The 23,335-nt window shown below is 32.0% G+C and overlaps 3 protein-coding genes across 3 annotated transcripts; 2 read left to right on the forward strand and 1 right to left on the reverse strand.

Moving 5' to 3' along the window:
- Window positions 1–1,245: 1,245 nt before the first annotated feature.
- On the forward strand, window positions 1,246–3,448 carry LOC114754976 (cytochrome P450 71D10-like). Its single transcript, XM_028943839.1, has 2 exons — window positions 1,246–2,144; window positions 2,623–3,448. Exons 1-2 carry the CDS (start codon window positions 1,254–1,256, stop codon window positions 3,232–3,234), a joined length of 1,503 nt encoding a protein of 500 aa, XP_028799672.1. The 5' UTR covers window positions 1,246–1,253; the 3' UTR covers window positions 3,235–3,448.
- An 8,068-nt stretch (window positions 3,449–11,516) lies between these two features.
- Window positions 11,517–13,263, forward strand: LOC114755004 (cytochrome P450 71D10-like). Its single transcript, XM_028943875.1, has 2 exons — window positions 11,517–12,434; window positions 12,514–13,263. Exons 1-2 carry the CDS (start codon window positions 11,550–11,552, stop codon window positions 13,123–13,125), a joined length of 1,497 nt encoding a protein of 498 aa, XP_028799708.1. The 5' UTR covers window positions 11,517–11,549; the 3' UTR covers window positions 13,126–13,263.
- Window positions 13,264–17,561: 4,298 nt separating this feature from the next.
- Window positions 17,562–22,970, reverse strand: LOC114755043 (ent-kaur-16-ene synthase, chloroplastic-like). Its single transcript, XM_028943914.1, has 14 exons — window positions 22,918–22,970; window positions 21,718–21,773; window positions 21,294–21,579; window positions 21,003–21,183; window positions 20,558–20,775; window positions 20,332–20,452; window positions 20,158–20,255; window positions 19,809–20,032; window positions 19,584–19,696; window positions 19,331–19,432; window positions 19,019–19,240; window positions 18,775–18,916; window positions 18,346–18,591; window positions 17,562–17,985 (listed from the first exon to the last, which is right to left on the reverse strand). The coding sequence occupies exons 1-14, from the start codon at window positions 22,958–22,960 to the stop codon at window positions 17,665–17,667; spliced, it is 2,373 nt and encodes a 790-aa protein (XP_028799747.1). The 5' UTR covers window positions 22,961–22,970; the 3' UTR covers window positions 17,562–17,664.
- Between the last annotated feature and the right edge of the window lie 365 nt (window positions 22,971–23,335).

A 23,335-nucleotide genomic window follows, 5' to 3' on the forward strand; every position in this document is an offset into this window, starting at 1 on the left:
ATTTCTCTAAATACCCTATAAATACGATCAAAAAATATTTTTTCTATCCTATAAATAGAAATAGAAGAGCAAGTATAAATCCTTAATAATACATTTATAAGTTATTTCAAAATAATAAAGGCGGCCATGCATTATATTGACTTTGTCAACTTGCATTTATTAACTTGATGAATAATACATTTTCTTTTTAAATAATACTTCCATCGTCACTTTTTATAACCAATAGCCATCATCTCCTTTACCCACAAATATAAGCAACATTTACAAGTTATTTTAAATTTTTATAACAAATTTTTTATTTTGCCCATATTAAAGACTTATTTTAATAGTTAATATATTTACTTTTTGTTTCTTGAAACATGATTTCCTAGATAATAAATGTTTCTAAAAATTATAGTTTAATATAATTTCTCTCCATCACACATTCTCTCTCTTCATAATTCTCTTTTTTATAATAATTATTTTATTCTTTTTCTTATACTCTTTCCTCCATAAATAAGGATATTTTGAAGGGAAAAAAACTTTCAGTCTTTACACATTTATTATCTTTAATCAATTTTAACTAATTTATCACTCTGTTCCTTATTATAGGTCTCTTTTACCTCAAAAGTTTGTTTCAAAATATAAGTCACTTGTAGTATAATTAATGATCTTTTTCTAATTTTACCCCTATTAATTTAATAAAAATTAATTAATTTAAGTTTGAAATAATGGCTTTTCGAAACACGTCCCTCTCCCTCTCCATCTCTCTCTTTTAGCTTTTCATTTTCTTTGTAGTCCATCCCCTCCCTCCCTCTCTCTATTTCAACTTTTAATAAAGATAAATATGAAAAAAATTGATTAATTTAATGTATTTCTTGGTTTACAGGTTTGAGATACAAGTGACTTATAATAAAGAATAAAGTAGTAGTTAGCATGGACGGAGAGTATTCCAACTTGACACTAGCTGCGCAAGTCACAAAATTGACCAAAGATTTATGTTGAAAAATCAAATTAATTAGGTCACAATAGTTGAAAATAAGTGCTTATGTTGAATTTTAAGATCTGACTTAGGAGACGACTTTGAAAAGAGCTTAAAATACGATTAAACAATTGATTGCCACAATTTCCAAATGCTGACTCACCATACTAACTAAAAAGTGACGTTAAGCTGAAAAATAGAAACTAACATTAGTTAAGACTACGTATAGTAACAATGATATATATAAGTCAATCTACCTTGGACAACGTATCAGCATCTTTCTTCTGTGATCATGGAGGTTCTTCAGATCTTCCTCTACTTCATCTTGTTTTGCTTTCTTCTTCTGATATACAAGCGATCGAATTCAGAGAAATCCAAGCAAACCCTACCCTTACCTCCAGGGCCATGGAAGTTACCTCTTATAGGAAACGTCCATCAAATTGTCGGGGCACTGCCTCATCATGCCTTCAGAAAATTGTCCAACAAATATGGACCCATAATGCATCTTCAACTGGGAGAGACATCCAATGTTATTGTCTCTTCCGCAGAAATTGCCAAAGAGATCTTCAAAACCCATGACCTTATCATGCTCAATAGACCTGATATTCTTGCTGCCAAGATCATCACTTACAATAACATAGACATTGGATTCTCCCCACATGGAAACCATTGGAGGAACCTTCGAAAAATCTGTACTTTGGAGCTTCTAACTGCAAAACGTGTTCGATCTTTCAGGTTCATAAGGGAAGAGGAAGTATCTGCACTTGTCAAAGACGTGTTCTCCAGTGCAGGGTCGGTCATAAATCTGAGTGAGAAAATTTTCTCAACTATAACTTCTATAGTTGCAAGAGCAGCCTTTGGTAGGAAGTCTGGAAATGGAGATCAAGAAGCTTTCTTATCTACACTTGACGATATAACGAAAATGGTGGGAGGATTTTCAATTGTTGATCTCTTTCCTTCTATCGAGGTGCTTCAAAGGATTACAGGAATGAAAGCCAGGCTTGAAAGGGTCCACAAATTGAATGATCAAGTATTGGAAAACATCATCAGGAATCACAAAGAAAGAAAAGTTAAAAGCAATGAGAACGATGAAGAGAACCTAGTTGATGTTCTTCTAAAGATTCAGGAGGCAAAAGATCAAGAATTTCCCCTGACTCACGACCACGTCAAAGCCGTCATTCTGGTAAGTAACTAAAAAGTTTACTTTTTTGAGCTGTTATGAGCTTGAAAAAGTGGCTTATAAAAGTTTTTAATATTACATATAAGTTTACTTCCACCGTGATGCTTATGCTTTTTAGTTGGTAGGACAAGATGAAGGCTCTGTCCTTCATTTCTTTTAATAATTTTTTCTCATGGGCCTTGTCTCCAACAGCTAGACATCCAGTTATTAAATTCACTAACGATCAACAAGTATGATTATTAGAATAAATTATCATCCTGATAATCAAATTGACAGCTTTTAAATTGTTCGAAGTCATCATTCGTACAGAATTGAAAAGTTGAGAGCCATCTTTCGCGATTATACATGGTCAGGTTTTGAAAGTCAACTAATTAATTACTTGCCCTTTGTTACAGGTATTATTAGAGAAAGTATTGCTTCTCTCTAAATTGAGCATCTGACAAATTAATTCATATGCTATATTCTCATGATCCATTTTCAGGATATGTTCATTGCTGGATCTGAGACATCATCAACTACTCTAGAGTGGGCAATGGCTGAATTGACGAAGAATCCAGGAGCGATGGAGAAGGCTCAAGCTGAGGTTAGAATGATCTACAAGGGAAAAGACTTTGTGGATGAAAGTGAGATTCACCAATTGAAATATATAAACTCGATTGTGAAAGAAACCTTAAGGCTTCACCCACCTGGAGTGTTGCTACTTCCAAGGGAGAGCACTGAAAGATGCGTGATTAATGGTTATGAGATACCTAAACAGACTCGAATCATGGTCAATGGATGGGCAATAGGAAGAGATCCCAAATTTTGGGATGAAGCCGAGACGTTCAAGCCAGAGAGATTCTTGGATAACCCAATCGATTTCAGAGGAGCAAACATGGATTATATACCGTTTGGTGCTGGAAGGAGAATATGCCCCGGAATTAACTTCGCTGTATCTAGCATCGAGCTTCCACTTGCCAATTTGCTGTATCATTTTGATTGGAAGCTGCCAAATGGAACCACTCCCGAAAATTTTGATATGTCTGAGACGTTTGCTGCAAGCGTGAGAAGAACTGAGAATCTCAAGCTGATCCCAATCAGTTATCAACCCTAGTTGTATAATAGTATTGCCTCAATGATGTGTCACCTTGCCTCTAAATAAAGTTAAAGTACTACTTAATTAACCTACTTGTTCTGCCCTTGTTTTTTTTTGTTTAGTTCTGGTCGTTGTAAACTTTCCTCTGATGGTAAAGAATAAGTAGTTAAATAATATGGTACAATGTTCAGAGTTTGATGAACTTGTAGTTTGTTGAGACTATCTACAAGAAGCTTAGAAGTTTTCAGTAGTACAGTTACACAAATTAATTTCATACTCATTTTATATCACTTTAGTAGTCTTATTTTTAATTTCCAACCATAATCTAGTCCAAATGAAATAGGTAAATTTTCAATTGCAATCAGTATTTGTTTTTTTTTTTTGGGGATACAAACGGAAATAATTTGTAATTAGTGTTTGTTAGTAGTGGGATTACGCAAATTTCATTCCCCACCATACATCTTCTCAGAAATCTTATTCTTAGTTCCCAACAATAAGTTAAATCTAAAGTCAATTAATTTTCAAGTGAAGTTAATTCCTTTTTATAGTAGGCTTTCACCAATTTCATATTCAACTTATGCCTTTCTATTAGTGTGTTGCACAAATTATTTGTAATTCTCAAAATAAAAATTCCGGCAAAAAAAATTGAAAATAAAACTATTGAAGTTAGTAATGAAATTTGCAAAACTCCACAATTGAAAACCATTAACATTAATTTGAAATTCACTTATTTAAGAGTTGACTCAAGTTATTAATTCATTTTAAAAAAGGTGATCCCCCCCCCCCCAAAAAAAAAAAACAGTTGACACTGCCGCGCCGGTTTTATCTTTGGCTTTGGCAATAGTGGTTTCTACCCGCCGTCCGACCAATGGCGACAAGTCTTGACGATCAGTTGGTGGACATCTACAGGGGCATTTTTGTCCACGTAATTATTCAAATAAAGGCTGCTCTCTTACATTGACTATAACTTTTTTTTGGGGCCAAACGTTGACTATAACTGTTTGGGCCGAAAGAAAAATACTGATAATGTGACATTTTCTTTTATTGTTATTATTATTATTATTAAAATTAATATATGCATGATCGCCAGATTATGTTGAAGATTTCAAGTTTTCAACTTGAGATTTTTCGTTGGTGCAAGTCTCAAAATTGACTAAAGCTTATGGTGACCAATCAAAGATAGACAGATAGTTTATAATATTCGATAAATACAAAAAACTTAAGTCATTACACTAATTAAATTTAATTTGGCAAAAGATTAGTTACATTTAATATTTATATGCTGACGTTGATATAGACAGTACAGAATATATATATATATAGCTTGGTTCAATAATGAAATTTGATATTGGTATGCAATCCTTTTTTCCCCTTATCTTGATTTGAAATTTATAGATACAATGCTTGAATATATATATATGCATGTATATACACACACTTTGGAAGGTTTCAATTGACAGGGGATATTTCTTATCCTAGCATATGGTGCTATTACTGCTGGCAAATGTTGGGGGAAAAAATTACTGCAGGCAAAGAAGAAGGGGGGGAAAAAAAAGCCTTACTGCAGTTCTGTATTCATTTGACAAATAGGCGAAGATGATTATTTAATTTTAAGGTCTGACTTTTAGACAACGACTTTGAAAAGAGGTTGCGTTAAATGACGATAATTAATTAATTAATTAATCACAATTCACAAGAATTTTTAAATGCGGACCCACCAGAATAAGTAAAATAGAACAGAAGCTGTCATTATACAAAGTATTATAACAAAGCATCCTCATTCATGCAGATTCCATACAGCACTCATATGTGCAGTTTGTTCTACCTAGGGTGTTCATGGGACGGGACGGGACCAGGACAGGCCCGTCCCGGTGAACAGGGACGGGACAGGGATTTTGTCCCGTGTCTCACGGGACTGGGACGGAACCGGGACTGGACCGGAACGTCCCGCTTCCCCCCTTTTTAAAAAAAAAAAAGATACCATAATTTTTTATATGAATTTTTTTATGTTATAATACTTATTTTTTATTGGGCTTTTAAAGATAAAAACATTATAAAAAAATATTATGTAGAAAGCTTAATTATATAGCATAAAAAAGGTGTAAAAATAATACTGTAAAAAAAATATCGTAAAAAAAACACTATATAATGACTTTATTAATTATTTTATTGAGGAAGGAGATTTTGTTGAGATAATACTACAACTTAAGAGCTACAAATCACCATAAAAATAAGAGTTATTATTAATAAGTAAATTGAATAATCTAATAATAATTATTAATAAATAATTTTTAAAAGAAAAAAAATCCCGGGACGGGACGACCCCGTCCCGGTTACTGTTCCGTCCCGTCCCGAAATTTTTTTTATCCCGTCCCGTCCCGTCTCGAACTCACCGGAACCGGGATGGAATGACTGGGACGAGACAAATTGAACACCCCTAGTTCTACCCCGGACAATAGATGAACATTGGACTTCTATAATCATGGAGATTCTCCAGATCTTCCTTTTCACCTTGTTTTGCTTCCTTCTTCTGATATACAAACGATCAAACGCCAAGAAATCCTTCAAAACCATGCCACCAGGGCCATGGAAGCTTCCTCTTATAGGGAACATCCACCAAATTGTAGGGTCACTACCCCATCACTCTTTGAGAAACTTGGCAAATAAGTATGGACCCTTAATGAATCTTCAACTTGGAGAGACATCTAATGTCATTGTCTCTTCCTCAGAGATTGCCAAACAAATCTTCACAACACATGACCTCATCTTCTCCCAGAGACCTCACATTATTGCTGCCAAGATCATCACTCCAAATATATACTTTAGCTAAAATAATATCAATATGTCTGAGTCTGCTACGCATATGCCCAATGTCTCCACTTTAAGGACACACACATAAACATGCGGGATGTACTTTGAAAAATAAACAAATAAAGACCTGAAATTATGATTTGAAACCCTTAATTTAGAAAATAGCAAATAAAGATCTGGTCCCATATTGCAAAATATAAAATCTTGGTGAAATATCTGAAATGCTCCTCAGTCAAGTGACAAGTTAACTATAAGAAATGAAAAGTTCACTTTAACGAATGACAACTTCAATAAACCAAATCACAATTTAGTTGAGGATATATCAAATGACAAGTTGACTACGGAAAATGACAAGTTCACTTTAACGAATGATAACTTCAATAAACCAAATTACAATTTAACGGAGGATATATCAAATGACGAGTTGACTATGGAAAATGACAAGTTCACTTTAACGAATGACAATTTCAATAGATCAAATCACAACTTGACTGAAGAGCATTTCAGATATTTTACCAAGATTTTATATTTGCAATATAGGATTAGGTTTTTATTTGCTATTTTTCAAATTGAGGGTGTAAAATTATAATTTCACATTTCATGTACTTTTTGATTAATGTCTAAATTTGTTTGAGAAGTTTTAACTCAAGGCCGCCAGGTATCAAAAATTTAAAATCATAATAATTTTATTTTTTATCTTCTAAAAAATAATATTGACTATTCAAATAATAATATTTGCCGGTAACAGTTTTAATTGATGGGAGATGAGATTGTATGGTAAAAATTTCCGCGTATCCAAGGCTGCTGCTGACCGAAAACTTCTATGAAAAATTTGCATATTATCATTTTCATTTTTGAAGTCGTGCATGTTTCATTCCTATTCTCAGCCGCCCCTGGACTGACCACCTTGTCATTCGTTGTTCATTTGATGGAAAGAAAGTTTTTAGAAAAAATTGGTTTTCTACTTTTCTTTCTTTTTACTTTAGAATTATTTTATTTCCCCGGACACCCCAATTTCATCAAACGAGACAGATCAGCATTATCTCCAGGCTGGCTATAAATGGCAGAACTTGACTTCAATCCCAGAACCCACTTCAACCCATTTTTGGCACTGAGTTGTGTTTTAGTGACTTAGAAATACTACCTCTGGTTCTAATTATAAGAGCCAGTTGACTAATTTGAGAAGATTAAAGAAGTAAGTTGAGTTAGTTATTTGTCTTAAATAAGTGTTGTCTTTCTTAAAATATCCCTACTAATCAAGTGTATTGACTAAAACTATTATTGTTAGAAGGATCACTTTGAAAAAAATGTATAAATATAAGAGACAAAGTAGATTGGAATCTTATATTTAAGATCAAAATAAAAATCAAATAGGGTCTTATATTGAGGGTCGAAGGTAATATTAAACTACTAATGATAATTGAGGGTGAGATATTATATTGATTCTTCGATTTTATTTACTAAGTTATATAATTGAGAAAGAGATTCTTCCATGTGATTTAAGTTATAAAATTGATTTGGAACCAGCTTTCGTTTCTCGTTTTAGGGCCACATCTTATGTAAATTATGTAATCTTTTGTTTTTTTTACCTGTCACGTTATTAATATTAAATTAGTGGGTCAAACGGTTCGTGTGTATTCTAATTTTAGTGCAACGGGTATTTTAGAGGCAAAGTGATATATAGACACATTAGAAGTCCTTTTTTTTTTTAATAGATCTTACTTATATTATTTTGAAAGATGTGAATACATCTCTGTCCCCAGACTATTTTTATATTATGTATCAAATAAGTATATATTTTTTCTCCAGCCACTTAATTACTTTCTTTTTCTTGTGTTTAATTACAAAGCCTGTAAAAAAAGTGTCTCAGAAATCCCATCAGGTCATGATTGGTCCAATGAAAAGGGTTTTTTGGGGGGATGGCCAAGGGAATGAGGGAAAACTAATGGGTCTTCATGAAATAAAGTTCATATCGTAAATAAATTTTGTCTAACTCATATTTTATTTTTCTTAAAAATAAAATTATAATACTCCTCCGGTCCTAATTATAAGACCCAATTGACTTATTTGAGGAGATTAAGGAAGTAAGTTAAGTTGGTTATTTATAATAAATAAGTGTTGTCATTTCTAAAATATCCTTGCTAATTAAGTATATTGGCTAAAACTATCATTATTAGAAGGATTATCTTGGAAAAAAATGCATAAATATAAGAGACAAAATGGATTGGGTCTTATAATTAGGACCAAATAAAAAGTCAAATTGGGTCTTATAATAAGGACCGGAGGAGTACAATTGAAAAAAACTAGGACGAGTCCATGGATGGTAAAAAATCTTCAAAGAAAAAGCTGTTATTATAATAACTTATAGACAGCATAGGACTAATGTGATTAATTAAATCCGAACAAAGGGAAATCAAACTTTCAAGTTGGAATGGACCATTAATTAAATCACAACACATAAGTAAAAATTCAGCAAACCATTAATTCAATCACGGAAATCAGAAATTTGCCACGTGCCAAACAACATTATACATAAACTTTAAAGCCAAAATATTGGAATAAATAGGCGCCAAGGTTCGAATTTGGTTAGCAGAAGTACCCACATTTAGTACTTGATAGTGTCTCAAATATAATTACCTGTAATAAGAAGATATTTAGGTATAACAAATATATATTATTATTCTTAGTTGGTCGTGGAAAACGCTGTCGTTTGCCACCAAAGCCAGCGTCTCAGACCGAGAGAAAGCTCGCCTCCCGGAACATGTAAGAAGATAATTAACTCGCGTCACCTGGCATCAGCGGGATCCAAGGAACCGAAAAAACCCAAAAGAAAAGAAAATGGGAAAAAGACATATGAGGTCCAATAGGTCTTTTATGAGGCCCAATAATCCTTCCCACAAGGCCCGATAGGCTTTTATACTTTTGTGCAAGGCCCAATTTTAGGCTTCAAGGCCCAAGAAGTTATTTTAAAATACCAATTTTTTTTTTGATAAGTTTAATTACGCCCCCACTGCCTGCTACTGATTCGGTTGTATTGTTTTGAACATAAGAAGCTAGTCTCTTTATTAAAAATAATACTACTTCTCATCTTTAATATAAGAGCTAGCTTAACTTTCACTTTGGCTTTAAACATCTACTTTATCTCTCGTATTTATTCATATTTTTAAAATAATCCTTATAGTAGGTGTACATATTAAAAATTCAATTAAATAGTAGTTTAGTTAACACATGATTAGCAGGATATTTTAGAAGAGAAAACACCCAATTATTTAAAATAACTAACTTAACAAACTTATTTGATTAACTCAAATTAGTCAACTAACTATTATACCACCTCTGGTCTTTAATATAAGACCTTCTTTGATTTTTATTTTGGTCTTAAATATAAGACTCCAATTCACTTTGTTTCTCGTGCTTATACATTTTTTTCTAAGATAGTCCTTCTAATAATAGTAGTTCTAGCCAATATATTTGATTAATAAGGATATTTTAAGAAAGACAACACCTATTTATGACAAATAACTAACTCAACTTATTTCTGTAATGTTCTGAAATTATTTAATTAGCTCTTATAATTAGGACCGGAGGTAGTATGAAAGACTGGAAGTAGTAATTTGTAAATCCTTATAATTTCATTTTGCAGTATGTAATCAAATTTCTTGGCCTCCCTTAATCTAATGATAAATGAAAACGTGAAATCAAAGGAAATTGTTTTTCGGGGTAAGGAAATTAATTAAAGAAATTTTAAAGGCAAGATGTGGATTAAATGTAGAGAATTGAGAAATTCAATAAAATCTTAAAATATTTTATTATTGATATTAAACTCCAATAATCAAAATTCACTAAAAAATATCCAATAATCAGGAGCATGAAATACGTGGCAATAGAAGTCAAGGGAAAACTCATTAAAATAATTGATGGGGTAATATCTAATAGCCTTTGTTTTTGACTAGATATCCCATTGTTTTTATTTTTAAATTTTTATTAAGTAATAATTTCGACGAAACCCAGCGCGATTGGCCAACTGGGGCATAAAGTCAAATTTTGGTGGGAATTATATAAATATCTGTGTCGAATTAAATAAAAAATTTAATGTCTTACGGTATTTAAAAAAAGAACTGAACATCCAGAACGTGGAAAAGCATGAGTGTATAATACGACTCATACTCCCACCATTTTGATCAGAGACTAGTCTGTAATTAATGTCCACAAAAAATAGCGTTTTCAGTAACAAAAGTTCAGTCTCTGATTGTATCCAAACAATTGCCTTGCAAATTTAAATTGAACCTGTTATCAATGATCAAGTTTTCACCCAAAAAACAAGAAAGAAAGATAAACATAAAAGCGTGATACTACCACTTGTTCTTAATCTAAAAATTCATTTGACTTTTATTTTGGTCTTAAATATAAAACCCTAATGTATTTTGTTTTTCATATTTTTTTTAAAGTAATCCTTGTAATAATAGTAGTTGTAGCCAATACACTTGATTAGCTATGATTTTAAAAAAGATAACACCTATTTATTACAAATAACTAACTTAACTAGTTTTCTTAATATACTCAAATTCGTCAACTAGTTTTTATATTAAGAAAGAGAGGTAGTATTAAATACAAAAGCTAATTGACTAATTTGAGTAGATTAAAAAAAATTAGTTAAGTTAATTATTTTGTAACAAATAAGCATTGTCTTTCCTAAAATATTCTGATTAATTATGTGTATTAATTAAAACTATCATTTGATGAAACATTTAACATATACAACTAATACAATGGTTGCTACCTTAAAATGATAAATAAATATTAAAAATAAAGTGGATTGAGATTTTATATTTATAATCAAATTAAATATCAAACTAATTTTTATATTAAGAATAACTTACATAAATATAAAAAAATAATATTAATACGCAAGCATACGCTACGCCAATACCCAATATGGCTGCTCTAAGGACTAAGGACACACAAATATAAACATGTGGAATGTACTTTTAGATTAATGTGTAAATTTGCTTGGAAAATTTTAACTCAAAAGCGCTTGTTATCTGAAAATTGCAAATATGTCCTGAAAGAGCCATTTTGTCTTTTACTGTTACAAAAAAGATGATGTTAACTATTCAAAATACTGATATTCACCTGTAACAGTTGTAATGGTAGGAGATAAAATCGTAAAATTTCTGGGTGTCCAAGGCTGCTGCTGACCGAAAGCTTCTGTGAAAAATTTGCATCTTATCACTTTGATTTTTGGCAGTCGTGTATGGTTCTTTCCCATCCTTAGCCGCCCCTAGAAGGGCCTCCTTGTCAGTGGCAATATTCATTGTTCATTTGATGGAAAGAAAGTTTTTTGAAAAAATTGGTTTTCCACTTTTCTTTCTTTTTACTTTAGAATTATTTTATTTCCCCAAACACCCCAATTTCAACAAACGAGACAGATCAGCATTGTCTCCAGGCTGGTTATAAAAAGGCAGAACTTGACTTCAATCCCAGAACCGACTTCAACTATCATCTTCTCCTTACCTGTAACCATGGAGATTCAGATCCCATACTCTATCATCTTCACCTTCATCTGCTTCCTCTTTCTGATACGCAAACTCTCAAATTCCAGAAAATCCTCCAAACCCTTACCTCCAGGACCTCCCAAGTTGCCTCTTATAGGAAACATCCACCAACTTGTAGGATCACTACCCCATCGCCGTCTCAGAGACCTTGCAAATAAGTATGGACCCTTGATGCATCTTCAACTTGGAGAAACCTCCAACGTGGTAATCACTTCCCCAGAAATTGTTAAAGAGATTACCAAAACACATGATCAAATCTTCGCCAATAGACCCAAAATCCTTGTCAGTGAGGTCTTTGCTTACAATAGCACGGACTTGGTGTTCGCTCCTTATGGGAGTTATTGGAGGCTTCTTCGAAAGATTTGTACTCTGGAGCTTTTGTCTATGAAGAGGGTTCAATCTTTCAGAAAAATAAGGGAAGAGGAAGTTTCAGAAGTTGTCAAGTTCATTCATCAACAAGAAGGTTCCACTGTGAATCTCAGTAAGATTATCTCCCCAGTCACAAATTCCATTGTCGCTCGAGCTGCCTTCGGTAAGAAGACAAAGAACGTTGAGAAAATCCTATCAACAGTGGAGTACACAGTCCAAGTGGCCAGTGGTTTCTCGATCTCTGATCTCTATCCTTCATCCAAGTTCCTTTACGCATTAAGTTTAACCCGATACAAAGTTGCCAAAGCGCACAGAGACGTTGACAGGTTGCTGGGAAACATCATCGACGACCACAGAGGAAAGAAAGAGATCGATGTTGATGGTGAGGCACATGAAGATTTGGTTGATGTTCTTCTCAGAGTTCAAAAGCAGAATAACGATGAAGTCACCTTGACTCTCAACAACATCAAAGCTGTTATATTGGTTAGTCTCAGTTTAATTAATTTACAGTATGTACTAGATATCAGAGAAATTTAAATCATGTTTTGAATCTATATTTCAGGATGTTTTTGTTGGTGGGACTGAAACATCAGCAACAACACTAGAGTGGGCAATGTCAGAATTGATGAATCACCCAGAAGCAATGAAAAAGGCTCAAGAAGAAGTGAGAAATGTTTATGGAAGCAAAGGGTATGTAGATGAATCAGAAATTCATCAGCTAAAATATGTACCAGCTGTGATTAGAGAAACTCTGAGATTGCACCCACCTGGGTCTTTACTAGTTCCAAGACAAAACAGTGAGACTTGTGAGATAAATGGCTATGAGATATCTGGCAAAAGTAGGGTCTTGATCAATGCTTGGGCTATCGGAAGAGACCCCAATTACTGGAACGAAGCAGAGAAGTTTAAACCAGAAAGATTTGTTGACAGTACAGTTGATTACAAAGGTGGGAACTTGGAGTTCATTCCATTCGGTTTTGGAAGAAGGATATGTCCTGGAATCTCGTTCGCTGCACCTGTTTTACAGCTTATACTTTCAAATTTGCTTTACCATTTTGATTGGAAGCTTCCTAGTGGAACAAATGAATTGGACATGGCTGAGGATTTTGGTGCCACAGTAAGAAGAAAGAATGATCTACTCGTTGTTCCAGTTCGCTATTCTCCAAATAATTAGGAAGTTGAAGTTTTAATTATTGGATGTCTCTAGTTAATCTGAAGTTGTCACTACCACACAAACTTCCACGCTTGGAGAGAGATACGTAGGTGTATGAAATAAGATGACGAGCCTAGCTAGTTTTTTCCTGTATCGATCAATATATGTAATTGAACGGGTTGTTGAGTAATAAAAGGATGTGTTTCCCTGCTTTGAACTCAAGAATTGTTAATTTGTTGCTTTTAATTTTTCTTAAAAAAATATATTAATAAATAAAATAAAGATTAATGTGCGCGAAGTCTAAATTAAGAATTGTTAACTTGTTGCTTTGAACATTAGAATTATTTACCTTCCTATTTAGGGTCAAGTCAATATTAAAGTTTTTGACCTTCAATTCTAAATTCCAAGTCAATACTTTGAAGGAATTAATTAATACTAGCTTTTGGTTCTAATTATAAGAGCTAGTCGACTAATTTGAAGAGATTAAGAAAATAAATTAAGTTAGTTATTTATAATAAATATGTATTGTCTTTCCTAAATATCCTTACTAATCAAGTGTATTGGCTAGAACTACCATTATTAGAAGAATTACCTTAGAAAAAAAGACAAAAATATTAGAAACAAAGTAGATTGAAATCTTATATTTAGGACCAAAATAAAAGTTAGACGAGGTCTTATATTAAAAATCGGAGGTAATAACAACTATCTAGTGTGTAATACAAATTATTTTTAAAAAATAATAGATAAAGATCGTAAAAATTACAAAATTTTAAATTAGGAAGCGTTACAAACTTACAATAGTTTAACTGATTTTGATAATAATTGACTTACCAATAACAACACATTTTTTTAAGAATTCTTGATTAGAATTTTATAATTTTCATAGTCTTTTTCTGTCATTTTTTCATTATTTTAAGATTAGATTTGTTTGTTTATGATTTTTAAAAGACACTTATTTTTCCCCCCAAAAAAATACCTTTAGATAATTTTACCATGGCTGTTTTAAAATTAAAGAAATGACCTTTTCTATAATCATAACCAAACACAATAGTTTCTGTTTTTTATGATAAAATATCTACCTAATAAATTATTTTTTTACGATATCTCTATAATATCTAAAATCCAAAAATTACTTTATATTTTGCAAACTTAAACAAACTTCACTAAATCTATAATGGGAGGGGAAACGTGATATCTTATTGGAGGATTTTAACAGAAGTTTCAATTTAATATTTTAGTTTGATAGCTATTTATTTCAATTAATGGAGAAGATTAGAGAGTAGCCTTATAACAAGATTAGCTGGTAGAGTTCTCTAACATATGCATAGAAGTTAACCATAGCGCTGAGTGGCTTGTAAAATACTCCTCCGGTCCTTAATATAAGACCCATTTAACTAATTTGATTAGATTAAGGAAGTTAGGTAAGTTAGTTAATTATAAAAAAAGTGTCACATTTTTCCTAAAACACCATAATCATCTTTTTTAATACCTCATCTCCCTCTTCTATTTGATTATGGTTGAGGGAGTATCTATAGGGGTAATTTAGAGAAAATTGATAAATATGATAAATGGGTCTTATATTTAGGACCAAAACCAACTCAAGAATTGGGTCCTATATTAAGGACCGGAGGAGTACTAGGGACTTAAATCACGAAGTAGGATTTATATTAGTCTAATTGTAACTTAGGTCCTCTTTTTACAAAGAGGAAAAGATGGGAATTACTGTATATAAGGTTAAAAGGAAATAATATAATTACTAAAAGATCCCAGTAACAATCGAGCATCATTTGATCTTATCATTATTTTATGAATTAAAACTTGTCATTCGTTTTATTATAAAACCTTTTGGTCGTTTCATTTATTCCTTGCATGGGACCACATAGTGATTTTCTTTAAAAAGAAAAAAAATTATCCAGTTGTTCTTTTTATTTTTTTGTCCTTTTATTATTCATCAACTTATTTTAACTTGCAATCCAGTTGTTTCTATTGAAAAAACACCCAAAATTTATGAATTCTAATTTGTTCACTGTGCGAAAATTGAACAACTTAATCCATTCCATTACTGGTTTATGCAACCTTACAGGTTCTTTTTTTTAATTAGAAAAAAAAAATGAGACGAGATTATAAGTGAGATCCAAGCCGCAATTTTTTACGGACTTTCAATGGAGTTTTTTTTAATTAGAAAATCACACTTTCTTGCCTCCCTGAAACGACCACGTTTCATGGACCAGTGCGATAATAACATCCAAACGCTAGGACGCGCACTGGTCAAAATCTAACATGGCTGACTTAACACCGGGTGTGCGACGCTGCTTATTTTATTTTTTTTAACTTATTTTTCAAACAGAAATATTTTTTAACAGAAATTAAAAATTATTGATTCATTAAGATAATGCTCAGTTCAACGAAAGCGACCTTATAATAATAAAACAAAAGGGCCATTTCACGCTCGCCAAGAAATAATTACGAGCATTAACTATTGACTATCGTACTAATTATATTTTGTGTTTATTTTTTTTTTTAATCAGGCACACATGTCCCACAATGCATGCATCATTCATTAGGCATACACACACACCACGCGCGCGCATTTCGTGGAAATAATAGTATACTGACCTTAATATAAGATTTATTTAATAAATTTGATTAGATTAAAAAATTTAAATAAATTAATTAATTATAAAAAATATGACATATTTTTTTAAAATATTATAATTATCTTTCTTAATATCATCTCTCCTTTTTCTATTTGATTATGGTTGAGGAAGTATACATAGGGGTAATTTAGAAAAAATTAATGAATATGAGAAATAGGTCTTATATTTAAGATCAAAATTAACTCAATAATTAGGTCCTATATTAAGAACCGGAGGAACACTTGATATTTTATTTGGTACTGTTGACTCGTAGAATTTCTTTTTATTTCTTTGGCTTTAATTTCTAATTCCATTATTCCACGTCTTTGACACTACTTCCTATTTTCAATAGACTTTTTCCTTTTTCGTGGCCAGCCATTGTTGAATAGACTCGGAAGAAGTTTCCTTCGGACCAAAATTTAGCATTCTATCAAATCATAGTAATGAAACTAAAGGGAAAAAAATATGCAATTTTTTTTTAAAGAAACCTATATATCTCTCTTACTCTCAATTATTGATCGCTTTTAGAGTTTTCTTCGCTGTTGCTGAAATTTATTGATGGCAATTTTCGACAAGCAAGAAAAAAAAAAATCAATGGTTATATAGCCATAAACCTTTACCGTTTATCTTCTACTCAGCAGAGGCTATCTAAAATCACACAGAGTACGATATAAATTATGAATTTTAAGACAAGTCTAATGTGGTTAGCTTTATATACCTTTTTTTTTTTTTTTAAACCAGCGGTTAGCTTTATATACTTAATACTTGTTTTTGTACAATTAAATCATAACAAGTGAATTTAAAAAAATTGTAAGTAACATTAGTAATAAGACTTCGTTATAGAATAAACAATTATATTAAAAAAATTAACATGTGTTGAAATGATTGGATACAAAACTAATTAAATATATGTTTTTTAAACAAATTTATTACTATCTTACTTATTAGGGGTAAAACCCTGTGCAAGCACATTCTTTTAATATATTCATAGACTGAACCAACTTAAAAACCAAAAGTATGGTCTCAGCTTAAAACAAAAAGGTCTAGTCTTTATTCTATAAAAGTAATCAATTTCCTTGAAAATATTCATGAATAAATGAATGACATTTAGGTCATTTCTAATTTATGAATATATAAAAATCATAGCGAATTAATTATAAGTCATAGTGACTTTGAAGTCAAACTACGAAAGCTTGTAATCAAATCACTATAAATAATGTGTGTACGAAATTTCAGCAATGGAGCTTCCACGGCGACGACTTGGACCAATTCCAACACACTGATAGCAGTCATATCACATTAACTAGACAATTAATTCTACTAAAACTATTCAAGTGATCAAGTGAGTAGCTAGGCACACAAACATAATGAATTAATTAGGCAATATTTTTGGTACAAAGGAATTAATTAGCTACTTTGAAAATGTAAAATACTCGTGTTTATGTGTGGTTTTCAATAATTAGTTTTATTTGCAATTCCCTTTAATTTAATATTGTATAGTTTTTATACACGTATTTTGACCATAAATTCTTGTGAAGATGATACTAATGGGTCTTAGACGTAGAAGCTTAATAACTACTACTTCTAATCCTAAATATAAGATCTTATTTGTAGATCATAAACGAGATTTTATAATTAGAATCGGAGGTAGTAATTTGCAAATGTTAGAAGATTAATTAATTTAATCATTTAATAAAAAATGTGTATCACTTTCTCTAAAATATTTTTTTAATTATTTACAATGGAACTAGATAGAATTTTTCTTCATATGTTAAAAAAGATTATAAATTTTAAAATAAAATGGATTGGGGTTTTATTTAAGATTAAAATAAATCCTTTAATTAACTTGTACATTTATGAGCGATGGGAGCAATATTTATCATTACGTTATTTGCAGAAACACACAATTCCTTAAAAGAGAGTATCAATCAAAATTATTGAGAAGGATGGGGTCTCCGAGCAATGCATCCTTGATGTTGAACATTTCCTGGGGCATTTCATTTTCATGCATGACGTCATCCTTGTTGTAAATCAAAGTCAGCAATTTGGCCATCTTCCAGAACACCTTTTTCACTTCTCCTGGAACCACACTCCCTCCTTTCTGCAAAACTACTCTCACAAGCTCTTTCCTTTTCTCATCAATCTTCACTTTGATCTTCTTTATGATCTCTTCCTCAGTTACCTCCCCTGATCCATGTATCACTTCCAATGCAACTGAGTTCAGTTTTCCTTGTTCTCTTTCCCTCTGCAAACACCATTTTCAACTTCATTAATTACCCCCTAATTAATTAGCACAGCACCTCAAAGGTATCATCACAATATAATGTCTGGTGTAAATGAACTTGACTTGATATGAGAAAGTGAGAAGTCTCACATCACATAGAGTTGTGTTTAAAAAAAGTTTACATAAGTGGAAAGATTCATAAACTCATGTTACTTTTTAAGTTTTGAACTAAGATGTGATGTCGAACTACACTTACATATCACATATTTTTGCTGTGGGGCCTGACTGGATTCTTCTCTTTTTCGGGATGCTCTCTGGGCCCCACATTATTAATCCTTATTAATTTGTTTGTGGTGGTGTGGAGGGATGAGGGTTAATTACCTTGTAGCCGTTGACATCATTGAGTAATCTGCCATAAAAGCTAAGGATCTGAAAGAGTTGATTGTATTCTTCACTCTCAATGGTCTCATGGGGAAGCTTAGGCCCAACAAGATAAAGACTTGGAAGGACGATCACTCCCATAGCCAGTGATATTATTGAATTAGGTTCATACTCTTCCATGGTCGGCACACCTTTGTTCCTCGACCACTCAGCTTCCTTCAGAAACGACCTCAACACATCCACCCACTGCAAACAAAACGACATCGATACAATTCATCAAGCACATTGGGATGCAAACTATAGCCACTAAAATAGACGATAGATCATGTTCATCTCATACAATTTGAAGTGAATCATATATAAGTAGTGCGACTTTCTGTCGTATATTGTGTTTGGGACGTGAGATATATATATAATCAATGGACTCACAAGCTGAATCAAGTGGTTCAGAACGCTTCGTCCTTGAAACTTAGAAGCTTGCTCTGCAATCTCACAAATGGTTTCCTTGAGAGCTAAGAATAATATCTTCACTGTCTCAGAACAACTTTCTTTGCTCACATCTACGTCCCACCTGTGAACATTATATATGGCAATATCAAAGACTATTTCAATATCACAACCAGATCGATCTGGTGAAAATTCAGAAGAGAACGCAAGCTAGCTAATTAATTACGTCTCCATCAAGCGTAAAAGATCAATCTGTTCCTCTTGAGAACCCCAAACATCATAGAGATCATCAGCGACGTAAACAAGCAAGCCATTCTTGGCCCAAGCAAGGCGTGCTTCGCTAAGTTCTGGGCACGAATGGCCTCCTGCTGCTGTCATGAACGAATATCCCAGTTTAGTTTTTGACACTGGAAAGTGTAGTTTATCCAGTCCACTCTCCATAAACCACCTGGTCAAACACACATATATAAATCACTTGAAATGAACACAATATGTACTCAAAATTTAATTTTTGTCCCCGTTTATTGTGGATACTCACTTGCTGAATTGCTGCAAGTCCTTTTGGTACATGGATAAACCCTGGTTAAAATCTTGCACTGCCAGCTCCAACATATCCTTGCTTGTTCCCACGTTCAAAAGACTGATTTGAGGGAGCCAGAGCCACAACAAAAGTGGTGAATTTTTAAAGATGAAGCAGCAACAGCGTGTGTGTCTATATATATATATATATAGAGAGAGAGAGAGAGAGAGAGAGAGCAAGAAACAAGCATATGTATATATATTATTCATACCTATATGAAGTTTTCAGAATTCTCTTTTCGTCTATCTTGTTATTCTCTATAGATGTCCTGCTTAATATGCGATCCAAACTAATATGATAAGGAAACTTCATAGCATAATGTACCTGAAATATAAAACGTTTTCTTCTTCATTTTGGAGGTTTTTACGAGATCAGAGATAGTTAAGTAATGAACTAATCAAAGTGAGATTATATTCAATATTGAAGGTTTCTATACCTCATGATCAATATTGCTAAAAGGTTTATGAGAGTTCTCTGAGGAAGACGACAGATATTCCCCCAGGAATTGTCTTGTCCACAAGTTTTGTTCCTCTAGAACTGAATCATTCGAATGTAAAACTATCTGTGAAGACTTATGTAACTCCAAAATAGAACCAACATCCTTCAAATATCCTTGAAGAGTATTACTGAACTTGTCTTCTGAGAAACGATTCATTTCATCTGAGGACACAAAATTAAATTATTCATATCGGAGTTACTTCCATGTAGTATTATTTTTCATTACTAAATTAAGAATATATATATTTAATCATATATAAGAACACTGATCAGAAATGTTATAAAACCTGAAGAAATGTCATAACCGTGCAGGCGTAATAAACGAAATGCCACAGCACATGTGGTTGGCTCTAAAAATATATCCTCATCATCTTGCTGCCACAATCTGTTGCATTATGCAATTTGTTATTCAAATAATACAATTAATTTGATTATTTAAATTTTCTAATGAATTATTATACCTGTATGTTTCATCCAACACACTTTGAATCTCTTCCTGAAAATGACGATCAATACCCAATTTTTGAAGACAATCAACCAAGTGGAGTTGTGCAGACACATCCAGGGGATGAACAGTAGGAACTGAATATACAAAGCATATTAAATAATTAGCTAGTGCAAAATTGAAATTAAGATTAATGAAAAAAATCTAAGGAAAAAATAAATTAAAGGTGGAAAGTGACAAACCAGTATTATCATATTTATTGAATATTGAAAGCAGATAATCAAGACACTGAGAATTGTTCAGGTGGGTAAAAGCAGATGCTGTAGTGGCTGGTGAGTTGAATAAAGATCCATTTTTCCTTTGATATCTCATAGCCATTTCCCAATTCTGTGACTTTCCTAATCCTTCTGAAATATATGCTAAATATGCCTTCCATCCTTCTGAATTGGTTTCCCAGCCTCTGTTTTTATAACAATTATTGAAAATAAAAGTGAAAAAAAATAACACACAAATTAACATTTAAAAGAAAATAATTAGGATGATTCATATTTATTTGTTGATTTCACAGAGTACCTATATTTATTTACTGCTCAAGACAAATTTAAACCATTTATATTTAATTAATTAATTTCATTGCAATGTTTTGAAAATTTTTTTATTCAATCTAAACGATAAAAAGATACATACCTTTTGAGCTCCAATTCTCTTTTTTGAATGAGTGACTGCAAATGCCTTCCTCCAGCAAGAAGATTTAGATCCAATTTTTGAGCAGACTCAATTAAATTAGAAAAGATAATATCAAATCCAATTGGAGAGTATTGTTTATCATCATGAGCTGCAGCAATATTTGACTCAATATATTGAAGTCCTTCAAAAAGAAAAGAGAACCATCCAATTAGTCAATTAACTAGCACTAAGAATTTTCAAGAAGTGGGCAACTATGCATTAAAAAAAAAAAGAATAATCTGTAAATAATACCTCTGTTAGTTTGTTGTTCACCAATATTCCAATGCTTAAGTGCAATAACACAAGTTAAAGTAGATAAAAGGGAGTCTTTAATAAGCAACTCGTGACGATCAGAAAGACCCCATGATCCATCATTTTGTTGGTTTTCTAATAACCAATTTAGGGTTTGAGGGAACAAAGGATTTTCTGGAGAAGAAGGTGATGGTATCATTGCCACCCAAGCTGTGTCATAAGAAGATGCAGACAATTCAACCTTATCAAACATCTTCTTTATTCTCTCTTTATTCCCCTCTAATACCTGCATGTAATTCAATTCACCATTTTATTGTTTATTTTTTTGAAAAATTAATTGGCATATTAAAGTTTTAATTTGATTCAAATCGTATATATAAAAGAAATATATAGAAGGATGATGATGATATGTTAATGAAGTTACAATATTGCCAGGTTTGCTCTGAACTTTGTCCTTTGCATTTGATCCGACCGGAGTCGCTGAGGAATGAAAGTATACAAAAGACGTTAGTTTTGTCAAACTTGACATTAATTCTATGCATTGCATCAAGTTCAAAGAGTGAGCTATGCTATTTAATTACAAATCTATGAATTAATATGGTTTGTTAGTGTTTTTAAATTTACATTAATATTTTTATGAATAATTATGTTAACATACAGTCAACTAAACTTGGGGACTAGTTCATTCTCCAATAGAAAGAACAATTCAATGTTCAAAGAAGGAAAGAGACATCAAAAGACAAAGAAGTCACAAATTAGAGGATTAATTTACTTTCCAGCCTAAATTATACGTTACCGAAAACATTAGAATAGTCAGAGGCAAGTTGCACTATACTTGTCTCCGTCCACGCTTTGAACATGTGCTCTTCCACGTTTTATTTCAAATAGAATAATAAAGCACATAAATATTTGTAATTAAACTATCATTAATTAAAAATGAGTTACGAGTATTATTTTGTAATTTGTACATTATTATATTTATATTATTTCAATTAAATGTCATAACACGTTTATAAAAAAATGATCATATATAATTTTCCCCTTACAATTCATTATTATAATTAACAAATAAGTAACACAACGTTATGAAACTAAAATCATTCAGATACATATAAAACCCATTCTCTCACCATACCCAAAGAAAAGAAGGAGAAAAAAAACACCGTCATCTCAAACCAAATTGAATTCTCTCCATCTATTGATTTATACAACGAAATCATAAACAGTGCTACTTGTTTTCTAGATTCTATGCAACTTTCAGTTCCTACAATATAATTTTCATAAATATAGAAGATAGATTTCACGAATTAGTCGTTCAATATATATATATATATATATTCTGCTAGTGGTAATCTTAATATGAAAACACAGAAAATTACATGATAAGATGAATCTTCTCAAGTGGGAACAGAGTTGTTCCATCATCCACACGTTTCACAGTAAAAAGAGCAGGATTCAGAAATAGCGAAGATGGAAGATGATGAAGATGGAGTCCATCAATCATAACCCAAAACAAAAGTTTCATTTCGATGCTTCTTATGAATCATATCAATTATATGTATTGGTTCCTTCTTTAAAATTGAAATCACAGAGAGAGAGAGAGAGAGAGAGAGAGAGATGGAACCTGGAGAAAGCGAAGGAGCAAAGGAGGGGCGCGACAGAGACATTCTGGTTGCTTTCTGATAACACCAGATGCACCAAAGTGTTCGTGCTCTTTTATATATTTTTCGTGTGTGTGTGTGTGTGTGAAGGAGATGAAGATAACAGTTTTTTTTAGTAGTCCAATTATAAAAATTATATTCAACCAAACAAATAGGATTGTGTAGAAGAGATTTATTAATTAATACTCTCTCCCAGCATATATATAAGATATAGTTTTTGGAGCATGTACGATCCTACTTTATAAGATATACTCCTCCGGTGTTGTCCTTACTAGTGTAGGATTTAATTTAACAGTTGATATTGGTCCTATATATAAAATCTATTTCACATATTTATTAATTTTTTAAAATTAATTTTATTAATATTCCCTCAACAATAAT

Source organism: Neltuma alba, unplaced genomic scaffold (assembly GCF_004799145.2).
Source record: "Neltuma alba isolate B1F8T4 unplaced genomic scaffold, ASM479914v2 tig00010229_pilon, whole genome shotgun sequence".
Classification (NCBI taxonomy): domain Eukaryota; kingdom Viridiplantae; phylum Streptophyta; class Magnoliopsida; order Fabales; family Fabaceae; genus Neltuma; species Neltuma alba.

Coding starts and splice junctions, on each gene's coding strand:
- LOC114754976 (XM_028943839.1), top strand. CDS start 1,254: ATGGAGGTTCTTCAGATCTTCCTCTACTTCATCTTGTTTTGCTTTCTT. Junction 2,145..2,622: donor ACGTCAAAGCCGTCATTCTG/GTAAGTAACTAA, acceptor ATCCATTTTCAG/GATATGTTCATTGCTGGATC.
- LOC114755004 (XM_028943875.1), top strand. CDS start 11,550: ATGGAGATTCAGATCCCATACTCTATCATCTTCACCTTCATCTGCTTC. Junction 12,435..12,513: donor ACATCAAAGCTGTTATATTG/GTTAGTCTCAGT, acceptor TCTATATTTCAG/GATGTTTTTGTTGGTGGGAC.
- LOC114755043 (XM_028943914.1), bottom strand. CDS start 22,960: ATGTCTCTGTCGCGCCCCTCCTTTGCTCCTTCGCTTTCTCCAG. Junction 21,774..22,917: donor TGCTCCTTCGCTTTCTCCAG/GTTCCATCTCTC, acceptor TTCATTCCTCAG/CGACTCCGGTCGGATCAAAT. Junction 18,592..18,774: donor TGAACCACTTGATTCAGCTT/GTGAGTCCATTG, acceptor TTTTGTTTGCAG/TGGGTGGATGTGTTGAGGTC.